This window comes from Jaculus jaculus, chromosome 10, assembly GCF_020740685.1.
Source record: "Jaculus jaculus isolate mJacJac1 chromosome 10, mJacJac1.mat.Y.cur, whole genome shotgun sequence".
In the NCBI taxonomy this organism is placed as follows: Eukaryota; Metazoa; Chordata; class Mammalia; order Rodentia; family Dipodidae; genus Jaculus; species Jaculus jaculus.
Genome location: NC_059111.1, coordinates 25,748,850 through 25,769,291, shown reverse-complemented (window position 1 = coordinate 25,769,291; position 20,442 = coordinate 25,748,850). Strand labels below are relative to the sequence as shown.

Sequence of the window (20,442 nt, the reverse complement as noted above, 5' to 3'; positions counted from 1 at the left end):
AGTCTTTGATGGAGCTCACCCAATTCTCCCCAGACCTGTTCTGTGCCCCTCCCCTGCCCCACATTTCCTTTGAGTATAAATATAGACCTTCCCTTATTTGCCTAAGTTGGGAATCATAACCCCTGGTCCACAGCCGCCTGGGTTCTATCTTCTGTTGTACAAAAAGTCTTTGTCTCCTTATGAAAATGACCAGGTTCCACTCATAAAAGTATCTGATGTAGAAGGTGGTGGAAAAAGAATGCCTCATGGAAAATTCTTTGTATTTGAATACTTCCAGGACCACACTTTGGTGGCAAACTATTTGGGCTGGACCCCCTGGCATCTTTAGTCTTTTTTTTTTTGTATTTATTTATTTATTTGCAAGCTGAGAAAGAGAAAAAAAGAGATCGACAGAGAGAAAGAGAATGGGTGTGCCAGGGCCTTCAGCCGCTGCAAATGAACTCCAGGTGGATCTGGCTTTACGTGAATCAAACCTGGGTCATTAGGCTTTGCGAGCAAGTACTATAACCACTGAGCCATCTCTACCTCTCTTTTTAGTTTTTTATTATTTATTTAGTTAGTTATTTAGTTTGGTTTTTCAAGGTAGGGTCTCACTCTAACCCAGGCTGATCTGGTATTCACTATGTATTCTCAGGCTGGCCTTGAACTCATAGCGATCCTCCTACTTCTGCCTCCCAAGTGCTGGGATTAAAGGCATGCGCCACCACCAGCAGCCTTTTGAGTCTTGAGGTTTTTTGTTTGTTTATTTGTTTTGTGCTATGTACCTCTTCAGAATGTGCCAAGGCTTTCAGACTTCTCAGAATAGAGTTACTTTTAATTTTTAAAATTTAAAATCCAGGTTGGGTATGGTGATGCACGCCTTTAATCCCAGCACTTGGGAGGCAGAGGTAAGAGGACCACGGTGAGTTCGAGGCCACCCTGAGACTACACAGTGAATTCCAGATCAGCCTGGGCTAGAGCGAGGCCCTACTTCAAAACACAAAACACACACAAAAGATCTAGCACTGAGTTGAGTTATTGTGATTTTGAGATAATGATAAGCAAAAATGACACGCCACCATGTCTGCTGCTGCCACACACCAGTGTGAAAGTATCTGTAGCTTCTGTGGGTGACAAAGTAGCAAGTGCTGGGAGTTTGATGGGGTTTGTTGCCTTCACTCACCAGGAAGGAACCGGTAAATTCCAGTTAGAAGTTAGGGAAGTCAGCTTGTCCTTAGTGGGGAAAACCAATGACTAGGTTCCTTCCTCATGTCCCCTGGCAGGAATTGACTATCCCACAGCCAAGAGTGGAACTCTATAAAAGTAATGGTCCTGGGCTGGAGAGATGGCTTAGCAGTTAAGGTGTTTGCCTGCAAAGCCAAAGGACCCAAGTTCAATTCCCCAGGACCTACGTTAGCCAGATGCACAAGGGGGTGCATGCATCTGGAGTTTGTTTGCAGTGGCTGGAGGCACTGGCGTACCCATTCTCTCTCTCTCTCTCCCTGTTTCTCTGTCAAATAAATAATTAAATATAAATATAAATAAAATAAAAAGTAATGCTCCTAGTTGGGCATGGAAGCACATGCCTTTAATCCCAGCATTTGGGAGGCTGAAGTAGGAGGATCACTGTGAGTTCAAGGCCAGCCTGAGAATACATAGTGAATTCTAGTCAGCCTGGGCTAGAGTGAGACCCCACCTCAAAAAAAATAAAATAAAATAAAATAAAATAGGGCCGGGCGTGGTGGCACATGCCTTTAATCCCAGCACTTGGGAGGCAGAGGTAGGAGGATCGCCGTGAGTTTGAGGCCTGAGACTACATAGTGAATTCCACGTCAGCCTGAGCCAGAGTGAGACCCTACCTCGAAAAACAAAACACACATACAAAAAAAACAGGGGCTGGAAAGATGGCTTAGTGGTTAAGGCACTTGCCTGCGAAGCCTACGGACCCAGGTTCGATTCTCAGGTCCCATGTAAGCCAGATGCACAAGGTGGCACATGTGTCTAGAATTCGTTTGCAGTGGCTAGAGTCCCTGGTGTGCCCATTTTCTCTTTCTCTCTTTCTCTCCCTCTCTCTGTCTCTAATAAATAAATAAAAATTTTAAAAAATCTTTAAAAACTAGTAATGTTCCTGGTAACTGACCCTCAGAGAACACTTGCTGTGCACCCATGCCCGGTCTGAGAGTGGCACTGGCAATGCTTCCTCCCTGTGCATGTTGTGCCATAAGTACTGCTACTTTCACACAGTGCAGAAGGCATGGCTCAGAAATGGGGAAAGATATGCCAGTTTCAGGTTCCCAGGCTTGCTTTGTGCCCTTGCCTTGCCTCTAAACTGCCTGCATCACAGACATCCCTGAATGCAGTGTTTTAAAAAATATTTATTTATTGCAGATTAAAACTACATTGAGATTCCATCTCACTCCTGTCAGATTGGCCACCATCATGAAACCATATGACCATAAATGCTGGTGGGGATGTGGAAAAAGAGGAACCCTTCTACACTGCTGGTGGGAATGCAATCTGGCCCAGCCATTGTGGAAATCAATGTGTGGGGATTCCTAAAACAGCTAAAAGTAGGTCTACCATATGACCCAGCTATAGCACTCCTAGGCATATATCCTAAGGACTCATCCCATTTCCTTAAAAGCACATGCTCAACCATGTTTATTGCTGCTCAAGTCATAATAGCTGGGAAATGGAACCAGCCTAGATGTCCCTCAACTGATGAGTGGATACTAAAGATATGGCACATTTATACAATGGAGTTTTACTCAGCAGTAAAGAAAAATGAAGTTATGAAATTTGCAGGAAAATGGATGGATCTGGAAAGGATTATACTAAGTGAGGTAACCCAGGCCCAGAAAGCCAAGTGCTCCCTCATATGTGGATCCTAGCTACAGATGATTGGACTTCTGTGGGAGTAGGAAGAAAACTCAGTAGCAAAGGCCAGTAAACAAGAAAAGAAATATAAAGGGAAGAGAAAGGAAGGGAGGGGGACATTTAATAGGAAGGTATAGTATATATATAAGTAGAAGAGTAGATTAATGGGGTGAAAAGGTCCAAAGTGAGGTCAGGGAAAGAGATTGAGTAAAGGAAAGGTGGAGGGAGGGCTAATCAAAATCTAAGAGGATATAAATGAATTATATGGAATCCTACTTTTTTGGACATTGGAACACTCAGGAGCCATAGATTGTTGCTAGAAAATATTTAGTGCCAGGGATGGGACACCTTCCAGTGAGTTGTTGGCCATGGAGGTCCCTGATGCCCCCAAAACATTATAGGCCATTGCCGAGGCCCTTGGTTTCCCACCAGGAATATATGGTAAGACTCTATTGCTGAAGACTCCATATACTTGGGCTGCAAGGCCACTGAAAAATCCTGCTGGAACTGAGCTGATAACCTCCTCCATGTAGACCAGCTGACAGAAAGCTGGAAGAAGCCATTCTGCATGCAGTTCAATGGGAGAAAGAGAAATCACCAGTGAAGATACTCAACAGTGGACACTGCAAGCCTTATAATTGGCCAGCCAGACCAAAGGAGCCAATGGGTGCAATAGTGGCACGTCTGTCATGGTGGAAACCAACTGTCCTCTAATTGGACTGGAGGCCTGCTCCATGGGAGGGAATACATGCCTGATACTGAAAACTTAAAACAGGGTAGTCATGAGTCCTAGAGGTGTAACGTCTGCTGCTATCTGGCTAAATGTATATACTATGTTTATCAAACTGCCCAGTAAGTACTTCTCTTAATGTTCATACCCTTATATTAATGCTACTCTCACTTTTGGTAGAGAATCTTCTCTTTTCAGATGGCAGTGACCTTGGGATGATTCAGAAGGTATCATGATGCTGGAAAGAAGTGACTGGAGTGCTCAGTACTGTAATATCTCTATCACACCTTCCAAGGCCCAGGGTCTAATGCAGAAGAAGTGGCAGAAAGAATGTAAGAGCCAAAGGAAGGGTAGGACTCCTTACAATGTGCTCCCCCCAGACACAAAATGGCCTGGATATCCATGACCTCACAGTGCCTGACACTACCTACACAAGACCATCATAATAGGAGGAAAAGATCATGACATCAAAATAAAAGAGAGACTGGGGCTGGAGAGATGGCTTAATGGTTAAGCGCTTGCCTATGAAGCCTAAGGGCCCCGGTTTGAGGCTCGATTCCCCAGGACCCATGTTAGCCAGATGCACAAGGGGGCGCACGCGTCTGGAGTTCATTTGCAGCGGCTGGAAGCCCTGGCACGCCCATTCTCTCTCTCTATCTGCCTCTTTCTCTCTCTGTCACTTTCAAATAAATAAAAAAAAAGAGAGAGAGACTGATTGAGATGGGGAGGGGATATGATGGAGAATGGAGTTTCAAAGGAGAAAGGGGGGAGGGTATTACCATGGGGTATTTTTTATAATCATGGAAGTTGGTAATACAAATTAAAAATATATATATTTATTTATTTGCAAACAAAGAGAGATAGAAGAGAGATAGAAAGAATGGGTGTACCAGGGCCTCCAGCAACTGTAAAGGGACACCAAATGCATGTACCACTTTGTGCATCTGGCTTTATGCAGGTACTGGGGAATTGAACCCTGGTCGTTAGGCCTTGCAGGCAAGCTCCTTAGCCACTGGGGCATCTCCCCAGCCTTGTTTTGTCTTAACACAGGGTCTTGTTAAGAGCCAGGCTGGCCTGGAACTTGCTGTCCCCCTAGCTGGCCTTAGAATTGTGATCCTCCTGCTTCTGCCTGCTGAATGCTGGGATTACAGACATGCATTGCCACATCTCATCCTCAAGATATTTTATTCACGATGAAATTGTAATATAATAAGTTTGCTCAACAGGTATTGACTAGCATGTTCAAGACTCTTTAGGGCTGGAGAGATGGCTCAGCAGTTAGGGCACTTGTCTACAAAGCCTAACAACCCAAGTTCAATTCCCCAGTACCCATGTAAAGCCAGACACACAAAGGGGCACATGCATCTGGAGTTTGGCCCTGGCGTTCCCATTCTCCCTGCCTGTTTCTCTTCTCTCTATCTCTCATTGCTTGCAAGTAAATAAAACTTTTAGGGCTGGAGAGATGGCTTAGCGGTTAAGGCACTTGCCTGCGAATCCATAAGACTCAGGTTAGATTACCCAGGACCCATGAAAGCCAGATGCACAAGGTGGCACATGCATCTGGAGTTTGTTTGTGGCAGCTGAAGGCCCTGGCATGCCCATTCTCTCTCTCTCTATCTGTCTCTCACTCTCTCAAACAAATAAAACAAACCAAAAAAAAGGTTAAAAAAATTTTTTAAACAATATTGGGCTGGAGAAATGGCTTAACAGTTAAAGCACTTGTCTGCAAGTCAAAGGACACAGGTTTGATTCCCCAGGACCCACATAAGCCAGATGTACATGCGTCTGAAGTTTGTTTACAGCTGCTACAGGCCCTGGTACACCCACTCTCTCTCTCTCTTCCCCTTCTCTCAAATAAATAAACAGAAATGAAAATGTTGGGTTGGAGAGATGGCTTAGTGGTTAAGACACTTGCCTGCAAAGCCTGAGGACCCAGATTGGATTCCCCAGGACCCCCATAAGCCAGATGCATAAAGTGGCACATGCGTCTGGAATTTTTTTGCAGTGGCTGGAGATTCTGGCATGCCCTCTCTCTCTCTCTCAAATAAGTAATAAAAATAAAAAAGTTTAAAAAAGAATATTTATAGTGGGCTAGAGAGATTGCTCAGTGGTTAAAGGCACTTGCTTTCAAAGCCTGACAGCCCGGGTTTAATTCTCCAGTACCCATGTAAAGCCAGAAGCACAAAGTGGCACGTGTATCTGAAGTTCATTTGCAGTGGCAGGAGGTCCTGGCATGCCCAACCATTCTCTCCCTTCCTCTGTCTGTCTCTCTCTCTCATAAATAAATAAGGTTTGTTGTTGTTTGTTTGTTTTTGTTTTTGTTTTTTTTTCAGAGTGGGCTCTCACTCTAGCCCAGGCTGACCTAGAAATCTTTATGTATCTCAGGCTGGTCTTGAACCCATAGTGATCCTCCTACCTCTGCCTCTTGAGTGCTGGGGTTAATGGAGTGCACTGCCACATGTGGTTACTAAAATAGTTTTTATATTTGTATTTCTTTATTTGCAAGAAGTGAGAGAGAAGCTGAATGTGGTGGCGCACACCTTTAATCCCAGTACTCAGGAGGCAGAGGTAGGAGGATCCCTGTGTTTGAGGCCACCTTGAGAGTATAAAATTAATTACAGGTCAGCTTGGGCCAGAGTGAGACCCTGTCTCAAAACACCAAAAAAAAAAAAAAAGGATAAGAGAGAGAGAGAGAAATGGGTGTGCCAGGACCTCATTCCACTGCAGATGAACTCCAGATACATGCACCACTTTGCAAATCTGGTTTTATGTGGCTACTGGGGAATTGAACCCAATCTGTCAGGTTTTGCAAGCAAACACCTTTAACTGCTGAGCTATCTCTCCAGTCTCAAATATTTTTTTTTAAATTTCTAAAACTATTTTATTTATGTATTTGCAAGTAGAGAGAGAATGAGAAAGAGGAAAGAAAGAGATAATGGGCATGCCAGGACCTCTAGCCACTGCAAATGAACTCCAGATACATGTGCCACTTTGTGCATCTGGCTCTACATGGGTACTAGGGAATCTAACTTGGGTCCTTAGGCTTTGCAAGAAAGTGCCTTAATTGCTGAGCCATCTCTCCAGCCCTACAAAGAATTGTTAGGTCACCATTGTCATCAAAGTAATGGCTAATTTTAATTGCTTGTGTTATTCTAAATGCTGTGCAAAGCACTTGACCTATTTAACCTTCCTAGCCACAGGTTGCTGGGATTTGAATGTGATTTTCCACCCAGGGGTTCATGTGTTGGAAGCCTGGACTGCAGTGTAGCAATATTGGGAGGTGGGGAACCTTTAACTGAGCCCGGGGGGGGGGGGTGTAGGTCACTATGATGCCATCCACCATGCTGGGATAGAGGCAAGGAAGCCCCTGCCACAGGCCCAATAGATGGAGCTACTCAGCCTTGGACTTCCAGCCCCCAAAATTGTCAGCTAAATAAGTCTCTTCTTTACAAAGCATCCTGCCTCAGGCCTTTCATTATCATCGTGAAAAATGAAGCAGCACACAGATCATATTATTTTTTAAAAATATTTTTATTTATTTGAGAGTGACAGACAGAGAGGCAAGCAGAAAGAGAGAGAGAGAGAGAGAGAGAATGGGCGCGCCAGGGCCTCCAGCCACTGCAAACGAACTCCAGACGCATGTGCCCCCTTGTGCATCTGGCTTACGTGGGTCCTAGGGAATCGAGCCTCGAACTGGGGTCCTTAGGCTTCACGGGCAAGCGATTAACCGCTAAGCCATCTCTCCAGCCCCACAGGTCATATTATTATCCTCATCTCAAACATGAAGACACTGAGGTCTGAAAAGCTGCACTGGATTAAGAGTTTGATGACAGGTTATATAGGTATCGAGCCAGAATTTCAGCAATGGGATACGGCTGCAATCTCTTCTCCTACTTTGTAAGTATAGTTATATTTATTTATTTAGGCTTTATTTTTAATGTAGGAACTCACTCTATCTAGCCCAGGCTTACCTGGAATTCACTATGTAGTCTCAGGGTGGCCTTGAACTCATGGTGATCCTCCTACCTCTGTCTCCTGAGTGATTAAAGGCATGTGCCACTATGCCCAGCTAAACTGTGTTTTTTTTTTTTATTGAAATAGAACATTTATACAGAAAAGTACATAAACTATGAGGGCAAAGCCCCATGAATTTTCCTAGTGGACACATTCATCTAACCCACCACCATGATTAGAAATAGAAGTGAGGGACTGGAGAGAGGGCTTAGCAGTTAAGGCATGTGACTGCAAAGCCTAAGGACCCATGTTCAATCTCTCTACAGTTCCCACATAAGCCAGGCACAGAAAGGTGAGGCAAGCACAGGGTTGCACATGCACACTAGGTGGTACAAGCGTCTGGAGTTTGATTGCAGTGGTGGAGGTCCTGAGGTGCCAATTGTCTCTTTCTCTCTCTCTCTTGTTCTCTCTCTAAAAAAAAAAAAAAAACATAAAAAAGAAAATAGAGGGTCTGGAAAGATGGCTTAGTGGTTCAGGCACTTGCCTGCAAAGCCAAAGGGCCTCGGTTCAATTCCACAGGACCCACGTAAGCCAGATGCACAAGGTGGTACATGCATCTGGAGTGCATTTGCAGTGGCTGGAGGCCCTGGCATGCTTTTCTTCCTTCCTTCCTTCCTTCCTTCCTTCCTTCCTTCCTTCCTTCCTTCCTTCCTTCCTTCCTTCCTTCCTTTCTCTCTCTCTCTTCCTCTGCCTTGTTCTCTCTTTCAAATAAATAAATACGAATAAAATATTTTTTTAATTTTTTAAAATTTATTTATTTGAGAGCAACAGACACAGAGAGAAAGACAGATAGAGGGAGAGAGAGAGAATGGGCGCGCCAGGGCTTCCAGCCCCTGCAAACGAACTCTAGACGTGTGCGCCCCCTTGTGCATCTGACTAACGTGGGACCTGGGGAACTGAGCCTCGAACTGGGGTCCTTAGGCTTCACAGGCAAGCGCTTAACCGCTAAGCCATCTCTCCAGCCCTAAAACATTTTTTAAAAAAGAAAATAGAAACAGTCCTGCACCAGCACTCAGCAGCTCCTTGTCCCTTCTCAGCCATTTCCGAGGCCACTGCTGTCCTAATTTCTATCAACATTGATTAGTTCTGCCTAGTTTTGCATTCACGTAAACACTCCTTCATTCTTCGCCATGTTACTCTCTTGCCTAGTCTTCATAATGGCCCTGGAATCGTCGTTAAGCAGTAACTTATCATTCCCACTTTACAGACAAGGAGATTGAGTATCTCCTGCAACGTAGTAACCTCCTGATTTCCTCTGAGCATGTGATTGGAGCAGGATTCTAACACAGGTCTTTGGAGCTGACTGATGGTGACCCCTGCTGCCTTAGTGCCCCTCCAGCCTGGATTTCTGCAGAAACGCACAGAGGATTGGGGATGTTTGTATGAACAGAGAGCGTCAGTGACCTAAACTGCTCCAAAACTTCCTATCAACGCACTGGCCCGGCCCTTCTAGGGAATCTCTCTCTTCCTCTGTCTACAGTTTGGCTTTTCCGAGTCTGCAGTGAGGCCTCGCCTTTGTGCCTGTCCATTTGCTTTCCCCTCCGTTGGCAGCAGCATCTCTTCCCTCAGGTACGTGCTTGGCTTCCTCATTCAAGGTTCAAGGCTCGCTCCAGGCAAGCCTGACCCCGCCTGACCTCCTGTCCAACAACACAGCCCACGTGCTCCGTCTTCCTCCGCTTGCTTCCTGGAGGTCGACTGCATCCGATGCTGAATTCTGCATGTCTGTATTGCATGCTTAGTATCTGTCTTCCTCTGCTAGAATGTGTATGTCATGGTTGCCAAGTGTTTTCCCGTCTTTCGCTGCTTTGTTCCCAAGGCCCAGATTTGCATGGCCTAAAGCAGGCACTGTATATATCCAGAATGGCAGGAGGAGTTAATCAGCATGGGATTTCGCCACCATCACACAAAAAGCTTCCGTGAGGGAAGGGTGTGTAGAATTTAAACCCGTTCCGTTGCTACTAGGGGCAGAGCTGTGGATTTGAGCCAGGGCCTCTTCCTTAGCTGTGACAGGAGATTGGGAGGGAAAGAAACTAAAGCAAAGAGATGGCTTAGCTGTTAAGGCACTTTTCTGCAAAGCCTAAGAGCTCAGGCTCCATTCCCCAGTATCCATGTAAAGCCAGATGCACATGGTGGCGCATGCATCTGGAGTTTGTTTGCAGTGGCTAGAGGCCCTGCCACGCCCATTCTCTCTCTTTCTGTAATAAACAAGTAAAAATAAAGTATGTAGCTGGACGTGGTGGCCCTTGCTTTTAATCCCAGCACTTGGGAGGCAGAGATAGGAGGATCACTATGAGTTCGAGGCCACCCTAAGACTACAGAATGAATTCCAGGTTAGCCAGGGCTACAGCAAGACCCTACCTCAAAAAACCAAAATAAAATAAAATGTATATATTTTAAAAATAAGAAGAGCTCTTCTGATTTCCTCCGCCATCATGGTTCATTGCAGTTGCCTGATGTCTTTTCACAAGACTTTCAGAATCAAGCGATTTCTTGCAAGAAACAAAAGCAAAACCGTCCCGTTCCCCCCAATGGATTTGGATGAAAACTGGTAACAAAACCAGGTACAACTCCAAGAGAAGACGCTAGAGGAGAACTAAGCTGGGTATGTAAAGATTTGCAGCCTGGTGCCGAGTCACGGTCAACAACTGATTCTACCAAATGGGGCCAGTAATGTCTGCACAGCAGAGGTTTCTCCAGGGTTACTTGGAATCTGATTTTACTTTCTACTCATCTACATGGATTTGTTGGTCCAAAAATCAATGTAATTCCTTTTGAAAAAAAAAAATAAGAAGAAGGAGAAACCAAAGCCAAGAAAGAGACTAAAATGAGACAGTCCCAGAAGCCAATTGTGCTGGCCCAGAAGCCGGGAATGGACTGCCTGGTCGACCCGCTCAGGCTGCTTCTGTGGCCTCCTGCTAATGACTCCGGCCAGTCAAGATGCCCAGCCCCAGAGCAACCCAGAGAGAACCAGCCACCAGCCCCAAAGGTGACAATGGGCCTACTGTGTCCTGCAGGCGCTGGGGAGGGTGTGGACGCAGGCAAATGAGCCTGAGTGTGCGCGGATATAGAGAGGCCTGCAGCCAGCTGGGCTCAGCTTCCCGTACAGTGCACACCAGGATGGAGGGCAGCCCAGAGCAGCTCTGCCTGGGCAGGATGCCAGCGGAGGCAAGGGACAGCCAGGGCTTGGCTGAACTCCAGGAGCTGGCCCTGAAGTGGTTCATGGAGACGCAGGCCCCCTACATCCTGCAGAATGGAGCCCTGCCCCCTTGGTTTCATGGATTCATCACCCGCAAGTAAGGCTGCCCCCCACCACGTGGCCTGAAGTGATCCACAGCCCCCTTGGGGCTGAGAATGTGGCCCCAGGATCCTGGGACTATTGGCTCCTGCTTCATGCTAGCTAGGCAGGGACTCTGGGAGCAGGGGTGGGTGGAGGGTATAAAATGAGGGACATCACACATTCTGGAGGCAGCTTCTGAGGACGGACAAGTGACGTTAGTTTGGGGAGGGACCGGGGGTCTGCGCTGGCTATGGCTCCCAGGCTGTTGGGAAGGACAGAAAGAGGACCAGGTGGGAGCTGGACACGTGTAGACCAGCTCGGAATTCACTGATGAATGCCACAAGATCATATTGTCTATCAGCCGCCTTGGAATGCTGTTTACAATGAAGTCAGAGACCTGTAACCAGGCAAACCTGCATACCCGTTACCCGCGTTATAAGGGTCAGATCGTGGGCTTCCAAGGTCCCCAAGCTTCCTGAGTACTAGATGGAGGAAGGAATGAGAAATGCTGCTAGTCACTGGGTTGTGGCACAATGCCAGGGACAGCTTTATGGACCTCATGTACTCAGGAGGGCCCTCACTTGACTTAAGACTTTGCTGTCACTGTCTTGAAGTTCTTCATCTTCAGCTGGACATGGTGGTGCGCGCCTTTAATCTCAACTCTTGGGGGAGGCTGGAGTAGGAAGACCCTGTGAGTTGAAGGTCACCCTGAGACTTCATAGTGAATTCCAGGTCAGCCTAGGCTAGAGCGAGACCCTACCTTGAAGAGATGGCTAGAGAGATGGCTCAGCGGTTAAGGCACTTGCCTTCATAGCCTAAGGACCCTGGTTCAGTTCCCCAATATGCACGTAAAGCCAGATGCACAACGTGGCACATATATCTGGAGTTTGTTTGTAGTGGCTAGAGGCCGCAGTGTGCCCATTCTTTCTGTCTCTCTCTCTCTCTCTCTCTTTCTCTTCTTTCCTGTCTCTATCTGCCTCTCTCCCAAGTAAGTAAATAAAATATTTAACACAATCTTCATCTTTGAACACGGGATCACACATGTTCATTTGGCATTGCAAATTATGTAGCGGTTCCTGGCTCGATCAGGTACTCTATTATAAGCTATTTGGTAAGTGTGGGTGGGGAATATCTGGTGTATATATTGCTAAGCCAGAAGACAGCTGGAATTTTCCACCATGCCTCCAAGATACTTGGCATCATGCGGAAATACCTATAGCTGCTTGGAGCTGAAAGGGACACAAAGCGGCTGTGGCTGAGGGCAGTGAGTTCTTGTGAGCTGCTATTGTCACCAAGCTTGAAACATCGGATGTCTTCCCAGAAGCTCTTGTGCAGACCGCATTTTGTACAATTGCACCTGGTACTTCCAAGGGCGGGATTCCCCCGGACCTAAAAATCTCTAGCTATATGGAATCATTCTTGCTGTGTGACTATCCAGTTGGAGAGCTGGTGGCTGGAGTCAGTGACAAGCGCCCCTGTGGTGAGAGGCTGAAGCAGGGAGTAGGAAAGTGACTGTGGTCTCAGGATCTAGATCCAGCTCCAGGTTCAGTCTTCACTTTTCTCACTTGAGCCCAGACAGACCATAAACGGAGCCTTGAGAGACCGCAGAGCCATGCGGAGCTCTGAGGGGGTTTTGCATCAAGGATTGAATGACTGTCTAGTTCTGTGGCTCAAGGCCATGGTCGATAGGAAGCCTGGGGCAGGTCTATTACAGGCTCCAGCTAATGGCATGTCCTCTGCACAGGGAGACAGAGGAACTACTCAAGGACAAAGCTCTTGGTTCCTTCCTCATCCGCCTCAGTGACCGGGCTGCTGGCTACATCTTGTCCTACAGGTAAGAGATCAGCTCTTAGCCAAGGGCAGACAGCCTCAGACTCATATAACCCAGCTCCTGCTAAGCATGTGGCCTGGTATCCCACACTGCTTAGCTTTCCCTGCACCCTGACTCCCTGGTTCATCCATCTCACACTTGGCCAATCCTTTCAGAGTAGCTCTGACTATTATGCTAGTGCCTGAACTGCAGCCTTCAGAGGGCTGGAAAAACATAGCCTCCATGGGCTGGAAAGATGGCTTAGCGGTTAAGCGCTTGCCTGTGAAGCCTAAGGACTCAGGTTTAAGGCTTGATTCCCCAGGACCCACGTTAGCCAGGTGCACAAGGGGGCGCACACATCTGGAATTTGTTTGCAGTGGCTGGAGGCCCTGGCATGCCCATTCTCTCTCTCTTTGCCTCTTTCTCCCTCTGTCTGTTGCTCTCAAATAAATAAAAGTAATCAAAGAAAATTTTTAAAAAGTCCTCCTGGTAGACAGCTGGAGAACATTTCCTATAGGTCTGGAGAGATGGCTTAGTAGTTAAGGTGCCTGCCTGCAAAGCCAAAGGACCTGGGTTTGATTCCCCAGTACTCATGTAAAGCCAGATGCACAAGGTGGTTTGTGTGTCTGGAGTTTGTTTGCAGTGAATAGAGGCCCTGGTGTGCTCATTCTCCCCCCACCTCAAATAAAATATTAAAGTGCCAGGCATGGTGGCATATGCCTTTAATCCCTTGGAAGGCAGCAGTAAGAGGATCACTGTGAGGTTGAGGGCACCTTAAGACTACCTAGTGAATTCCAGGTCAGCCTGGGCTACAGAGAGACTCTACCTCAAAAAAACAAGAAAAAAATTAAAGTATTAAAGCTTCCTATAGGTGAGCTCTGTAGAGGAACAACCAGTTGTTAGTGGAAAAGGAAGGTGTGTCAGGACCCTGGTTTATTCCCCAGTACCCATGTAAGCCAGATGCACAAGGTGGTTCGTGTGTCTGGAGTTTGTTTGCAGTGACTAGAGGCCTTGTGTGTGTATGTATGTGTGTGTGTGTATGCCTTTCTCTATCTCTCTTTCATAAATAAATAAAAATAAAATATTAGAAAAAAGACTTTTTTTTAAAGGCTTTTTAAAAATTATTTATTTATTTGACAGAGAAAGAGGAGGGCAGAGAGAGAGAATGGGTGTGCCAGGGCTTCTAGCCACTGCAAACAACTCCAGATGCATGCATCACTTTGTGCATCTGGCTTTATGTGGGTTCTGAACTTGGGCTGTCAGGCTTTGCAAGGAAGCACCTTTAACCACTGGACCATCTCTCCAGCCCCTGGATCTTGTTTCTGTTAAAAGCTTTGATAGCTTCTTCATGATGCGCCCCCCCCACACCCGCCTCCCGAAGGTGGTGTCTCCCTCTAGGCGAGGCTGACCTGGAATTCACTATGTAGTCTAGTCTCAGGGCAGCCTTGAACTCATGGTGATCCTCCTATCTCTGCCTCCTGAGTGCTGGGATTTAAAGCATGTGCCACCATGCCCGGCCATGATGGATGTTTTATATTCATTTTGATCTAAAATACTGTATCAGCCAGGTGTGGTGGCTCACGCCATAATCCCAGCACTTGGGAGACAGAGGCAAACGCACCAACCTGAATGAAGGTGGATTTCATGAGTTCTAGGATATCATAGGCTATAGAACTAGACTCTTTTTCAAAAACAAACAAGTGAGCAAACTGCATTATGGGGCCGGGGAGATGGCTCAGAGGGTAAAGAGCTTACGACACAAGTATGAAGACCTGAGTTCAGATCCCCAGCAATCATGAGCAATGCCAGTCATTATGGAGAGAGAGCTTACAATTACAGTAGTGGTGAGGCAGAGAATGCTTGGACCTCACTGGCGAGCTAGCCTAGCTGATTTGGGTGAGCTCCAGATTCAGCGAGAGACGCTGTCTCAAGGAATACGGTGCAGGACAAGCGAGGCAGACCCTTAGGTTGATCTCTGGCATTCACACATGCTCACTCACATATGCAGGGGAAAGAGAAAAAGAGATCCTGCATTCATTTAGACCTCTTGATGGCTGAAAGGTTTGGTCCCCCTTTAAATTTTATGTGCTGTGACAGGCTCACCCGGCCTTCCCCGAGGCTGTCATCAGAACTGGCTTAGATCCTTCCAATGCCCTAAATCATTTGAGGAACACATCGCAGTTCCGCATGGCTCCGGTGGCCCTGGCTTGGACCCTCCATCCCCCGTGTGGCTTGAGGCCCACACTTTGCTCGTTTGTTTGTGCCGCAGGGGCAACGATCGCTGCCGGCATTTTGTCATCAACCAGCTCCGAAACCGGCGCTACCTTATCTCGGGGGACACCCTTAGCCACAGCACCCTGGAGGAGCTCGTGCGCTACTACCAGGAGGCGAAGCTGGAGCCCTTCGGAGAGACCCTCGCTGCTGCCTGCCCCAGGGTAGGCCTCTCCCTTCCCTTAGGAGGAGGCAGGGCAGGGTGTCCAGTCTGGGCTAGTGGTCACATAAACACATGCTCTTCCTTGGCTTTTCTATTTACTGCTATCCAGGGCACTCAAAGGTGGTGGGGGGGGGTCATGATCCCATTGTAAAAGTGTCTTGGGGCGGAGGGGATGGCTTAGCAGTGAAGGCGCTTGCCTATGAAGCCTATGGACCCAGGTTCAATTCCCCAGGACCCACGTAAGTCAGATGCACAAGGTAGCGCGTATGTCTGGAGTTCATTTGCAGTGGCTGGAGGCCCCGGTGTGCCCATTCTCTCTGTCTCTCAAATAAATAAAAAATACTTTTAAAGTGTCTTACCCAAGGTCAGGATCCTGGTGGGAATGTTTTCATCCCTTAACTGCTGCCCCTGACAGGCAGCTGGAGGCCAGCAGTGAGTGAGGGCCATGTGTCTGTTGTTTCCTCACTACCTCCAGCCAGAGGACAATGATTTGTATGATGCCATCAACATGGGCCTCCAGCAGAGCAGCCTGGGTCTGGGAGATCCACCTTCCATTGACTCCTCAGTGACTCCCAACAAGGCCACCAGCCCCAGCCTCCCTCCAAAGCCCCAAGTCTCCTTCCTGCACACCAAGAAGTGCCTGACTGTGGGTTCCCGGACCCTCTCCAAGGAGGAGAGTGCAGAGGTGAGGAAAATCATGAGCCACGCAGATGGGGGACTGCTAGACCAGGCATGAGGGTGTCACACCACAGTCAGGGCCTGAGAAGCCACCTGGCCAGTCTCTTTAGCTGTGTAGAGTGAGCACCAGGCACCGGGCCCCCTCCCCCCGAAAAAACCAAAGAGAATCAGTCAGTGGTCCACCAAAGCCACGGCCTGCCCTGGACCAGCCAGATCAGTGTCAAGTTTAGAGTTGGCTGTTTTCTGACTGTGTGACTCAGGCCAAGTCATGTAATCTCTCTAGGCCTGTTTACCACTCCTCGGGGTCCTTGTGTGGCTTGACCTAGAATGCTGATGAAATGCCTGAAGACCAGTATGGGGGTGCGGGGTGTCTCTCTGAGGCAGTCATGGATCTTTCTCCACAGCACCGCATTTGAGGGGCTCAGTGATTTTTTTTTCCCCTTGACACTTTGCAGACCACAGCATTCCAAGGGATTCTCCCCAGGCTTAGAATAAATCCTAAACTTTTCTTCAACGTCCACGAGGCCTGCCAGTGATCTCCTAGCTCCTTGCTTCCTCGTGGAGGCCTCGCTGCCCTTTGAGAGCTTTAAACCCACCAGGCCCTTGCGCTGTGTGGCTCCCATTCTCTTCTGAAGTGTTCCCTTCTCAGAAAGGCCCACCTAACTAGAGCAAATATTGCCTTTCTTTTTTTTTTAATTTTTATTTATTTATTTATTTGAGAGCGACAGACACAGAGAGAAAGACAGATAGAGGGAGAGAGAGAGAATGGGCGCGCCAGGGCTTCCAGCCTCTGCAAACGAACTCCAGACGCGTGCGCCCCCTTGTGCATAACGTGGGACCTGGGGAACCGAGCCTCGAACCGGGGTCCTTAGGCTTCACAGGCAAGCGCTTAACCGCTAAGCCATCTCTCCAGCCCAAATATTGCCTTTCTTACCTGTCATTCGTTTTTGTTTTGTTTTGTTTGTTTGTTTCTTTTTTTTTTAAGAGGTAGAGTCTTACTCTAGCCCAGGCTGACCTGGATCTCACTCTGTAGTCTCAGGCTGGCCTTGAACTCATAGCAATCCTCCTACCTCTGCCTCCCAAGTGCTGGGATCGAAGGCATGCCCGCCCGGCATCTTAGCTGTCATTCTTTCCATCCGGTCACTTGCTTCGTTCTCCACAACACTGATCATGACGGGCACTGCATTCCCTGGGTCACCTTGGTGTAGCTAAGCCAGTCACGCTCCATTACATAGCCCCATGCTGCTGATGTAACACCACCATGGCCGGTCTTACCCACCACGGCTGGTCGGGCCCCAAGACTGCCTGTCATGCAGCTGATGCTCCTCAAATAACTGTGGAAAGAATCCATGCGTGATGGACATGGGGACGGGCCATTCTGAGGTGGGGGCAGAGCAGTGAGCGGGTGGGTTTGGTGGTCTCTAAGGGGCAATGGGCCATACTGGAGCCAGATAGATAGGGCAGAGTGAGCTTGGGTTGGGTGTTGAGCTCATGGTTCAAGCAATCGGATACTATTATAAGACTGCACTTAAGGAGACTTGGAGCCAGGAACTCTTAAGGTCATATAACAGGTAAATTAAGGCCAAGACAGAGGACCTCAGATTATCAAAGACAGTTCATGTGAGTTGACCACGGTGGCGCACACCTTTAAGCCTAGCATTCGAGAGGCAGAGGTAAGAGGATCCCCGTGAATTCAAGGCCACCCTGAGACTCCATGGTGAATACCAAGTCAGCCTGGTCTAGAAGACCCTACCTCAAACAAACAAACAAAAACAGAACAAAAAGATAATTCGTGTGACCTGAGGGCATTGTAGCAATGAGGTGCCTTTAAAAGGGTTCTTTGTCCGTCTCTCCAGCCCCCTAACAGGTGCCCTCCCATCCCCCAGAGGAACCCCTCTCTTCTGGATGAGCCTCCGGCAGGGCCCGGTGACATCGGTGACATCGTCTACGCAGACCTGAGGAAGATGAAGGGAGCCCAGCCAGGCCTGGGGGCAGAGGTGTCTTGCAGGTCTAGCCCAGCGCTGGCTGGCAGCTCGGCTTGCTCCCTAGGCTGGGAGACCTTGAGGAAACCTTCTGGTGGAGATCAGAACAGGCCTGATGGCCCAGGGCCTGCCCTATCTGGAGTGAAGCCAGACCAGGGCCTTGTGGTGTCTTCCACTGCCTCGGGGTTCCTCCTGCCCACCAGTTCTGAGGCCCTGGGGTCCCGGGCTACTACCTGGAGGCAGTTGAGCCATGAGGCTCAGTCCTCCTCTGAGGTCAGCTCTACAGACACCTACCAGCTCGTTGGGACGGCAGACCTGCGACCGGTGGCCAGGGATGTAGCAGACCAAGGAGGCCTGGCCTACGAGCAGATTCCGACCTGCTGGAGCAGCGTCACCAGGATCCCACACCCTGTGGTCAGTCCTACATACAGCAAGCTGTCCGGGCCTGTGGACTGTGCCTATGAGAGCATCTTGGGGACCTCAGGGTTCCCGGAGCCTAGAAACACCTATGAGCAGATCCCAGCATCCAAGGCAGGACGCACACACAAGGTGAGCTACATGGGCGGGTGGCTGGTTCTTATGAAACACCTGGTGACAAGAGAGTGATCTGTGAGCCTCAATCATGGGCAGGCCACTTCCACTGCTCAGTATTGCCTCCAGCTTTCCCATCTGGTGGGGTAGGGGTGGGAGAAGCAGCAGCTAGATCAGGGGGAGGGGGGAGATGGAAGCTTCCAGCCCATTTAATTTCTCTGCAGCACAGCAGGGGTCTCTGCCCCTCTCTCAGCCACTACAGGAGCCTCAGAGTCTCTGAGAGATAGGGAGGACCTCAGCACTAGTCATGGCTAAGCCAGTTTATCTTGCTGAACAGTCGAGTTTAGCAAGATAAAATACAGAGCCTTCAGGTAAACTTGAACTGTACATATACAACAAATAGTTTTTAGTATGTCTCAGATAATGCAATGATTCTGTATTTACCCAAAATTCAAATTTACCTGGGGGGGTCCTATTCTTTATTTATTTGAGAGAGAAAGAGAGAGAGAGAGAGAGAGGGAGGAAGAGGCAGAAAGAGAATGGGTGTGTCAGGGCCCTCAGCCACTGAAAACAAACTCCAGACGAATGTGCTGCCTTGTGCATCTGCCTTATGTGGGTCCTGGGGAATCGAACCTGGGTCCTTTGACTTTGCAGTCAAGCACCTTAACTGCTAAGCTATCGCTCCAGTTTCTAGGAGTCCTGTTTTTATTTGGCAGTCCTACCGAGGTTCCATTTACCTCATTTGTAAAATGCACTGACCCTCTAGTTACGTTCAAGGACAGCTGCCCAGGACAGTGACCCACATCCTCTCGCGTGGAAATAGGGCCACGGAGCCTAAGGATTTCTACTGAAGAAGAGAAAGCAGGGGTCGGGAGGGTGGAGGGAGGCAGTCTGGGGGGTGGGGAAACGGTCCAGCACTCAGAGGCAGAGGGCCCCTCTGAACCTTCAGCTGCCTGTACCTGGAGACCGTGGGAAGTCTCTTCTTTATGAACACAGCTTCAGGGCTGGGAGACCTGAAGCTCTCTTCTCCCAGCCTGAATTGGGACACCCGTGTTTGGAGGTGAAAGGCCTCCATGGGAAGCCCACCAGCTCCCCCCTCAGAGCAGGGCTATGTCTACAACCCTCCCTTCCCCCGCCACATGCAGCAGTCTCTGAGGTACTGACCCTCTGAGGACTGCAGATCTGGGCCACGAACAGAAGCCATGTCTGCTTGGCCCCTAGATGCAATCTCATGCGCTGGATAGAGCCCTCACACACCCTCTCACCTGGGCATAGCCAGGGCCCAGCTGGGTAGAGAGCTTGGGGGTCGGGGAGGGAAGGTGAGGTTTCCTATTATTTTCTACTTCTTTTCATGCTCCTGCCTCCCTCCATACCCCTCCTCATTCAGAAGAAGGTGAACCCTCATCCTAAAGCTGCAGGCTGAAAGTAGTTTCAGGCCCTGGGCATTCCAACCTGGCCTCATTGCCCAGTCTTGGGCCTCTACCCCGGGCCAGTGCTGAAGGTCTCTGAGCCTGGGTCTTCCCCTCCCTCCCGGGCATCCCAGGCCCCAGCATCTTCTCACCCCTTGCAGCCCGACAAGCTCCGAAGGCTCTTCTTCATGGACAAGAAACACAAGTTCTGAGGAGGGCCTGCCATGCAGTGGATTTCCTGGCACCCGGACACCTTCAGCTCACCTCAACGTGTGGCCCAACCAGTCACTGTGGAACCAGGCTCAGAGAACCAGCGTTCGCACCTGCTGGGCAAGGGGCACGAGGGGCCTCGCAGCCACCTCAGCTCCCAGCTGAGTCCTGTTTCCTAAGCACCTCTGATCGAAGCAGAGGAAGTAATGCTGCAGAGAGTGGGCACTGGCCAAAGGTGGGGGTCAGATGCGCATGGGGGGGGGGCCTGGCTGATGGACGGAACCTGCCTCCCACCTTGGGATTCTTGCCAAACATGTGGTGGGCCCTGGGCCAAGACAGATATTTTCCCAACTGGCTGAGTGACAGCGTGACAATTGTTCCTGAGAACACAATGGGTTCCTCCCCTTGTGGTCCTACTGGCAGAGAGGAGGGGAGAACCAGGGGCCACATCCTCCGCCCCTGTCTAGGGGCTTGGAGCAAGCCAGGGCGGGAGAAGCCCAGGCCCAGCCTC

The 20,442-nt window shown here is 48.9% G+C and overlaps 1 protein-coding gene and 1 pseudogene across 1 annotated transcript; both read left to right on the top strand.

Annotated features, from left to right (window-relative positions):
- The first annotated feature begins 10,053 nt into the window (after nucleotides 1-10,053).
- LOC105944154 lies at nucleotides 10,054-10,210 on the top strand (annotated as a pseudogene).
- A 507-nt stretch (nucleotides 10,211-10,717) lies between these two features.
- Sh2d7 (SH2 domain containing 7) lies at nucleotides 10,718-20,079 on the top strand. Its single transcript, XM_004660439.2, has 6 exons — nucleotides 10,718-10,893; nucleotides 12,622-12,711; nucleotides 14,957-15,122; nucleotides 15,597-15,806; nucleotides 17,656-18,330; nucleotides 19,883-20,079. Exons 1-6 carry the CDS (start codon nucleotides 10,718-10,720, stop codon nucleotides 19,931-19,933), a joined length of 1,368 nt encoding a protein of 455 aa, XP_004660496.2. The 3' UTR covers nucleotides 19,934-20,079.
- Nucleotides 20,080-20,442: the final 363 nt, after the last annotated feature.

Coding starts and splice junctions, on each gene's coding strand:
- Sh2d7 (XM_004660439.2), top strand. CDS start 10,718: ATGGAGGGCAGCCCAGAGCAGCTCTGCCTGGGCAGGATGCCAGCGGAG. Junction 10,894..12,621: donor CATGGATTCATCACCCGCAA/GTAAGGCTGCCC, acceptor TCCTCTGCACAG/GGAGACAGAGGAACTACTCA. Junction 15,807..17,655: donor CCAAGGAGGAGAGTGCAGAG/GTGAGGAAAATC, acceptor CCGTCTCTCCAG/CCCCCTAACAGGTGCCCTCC.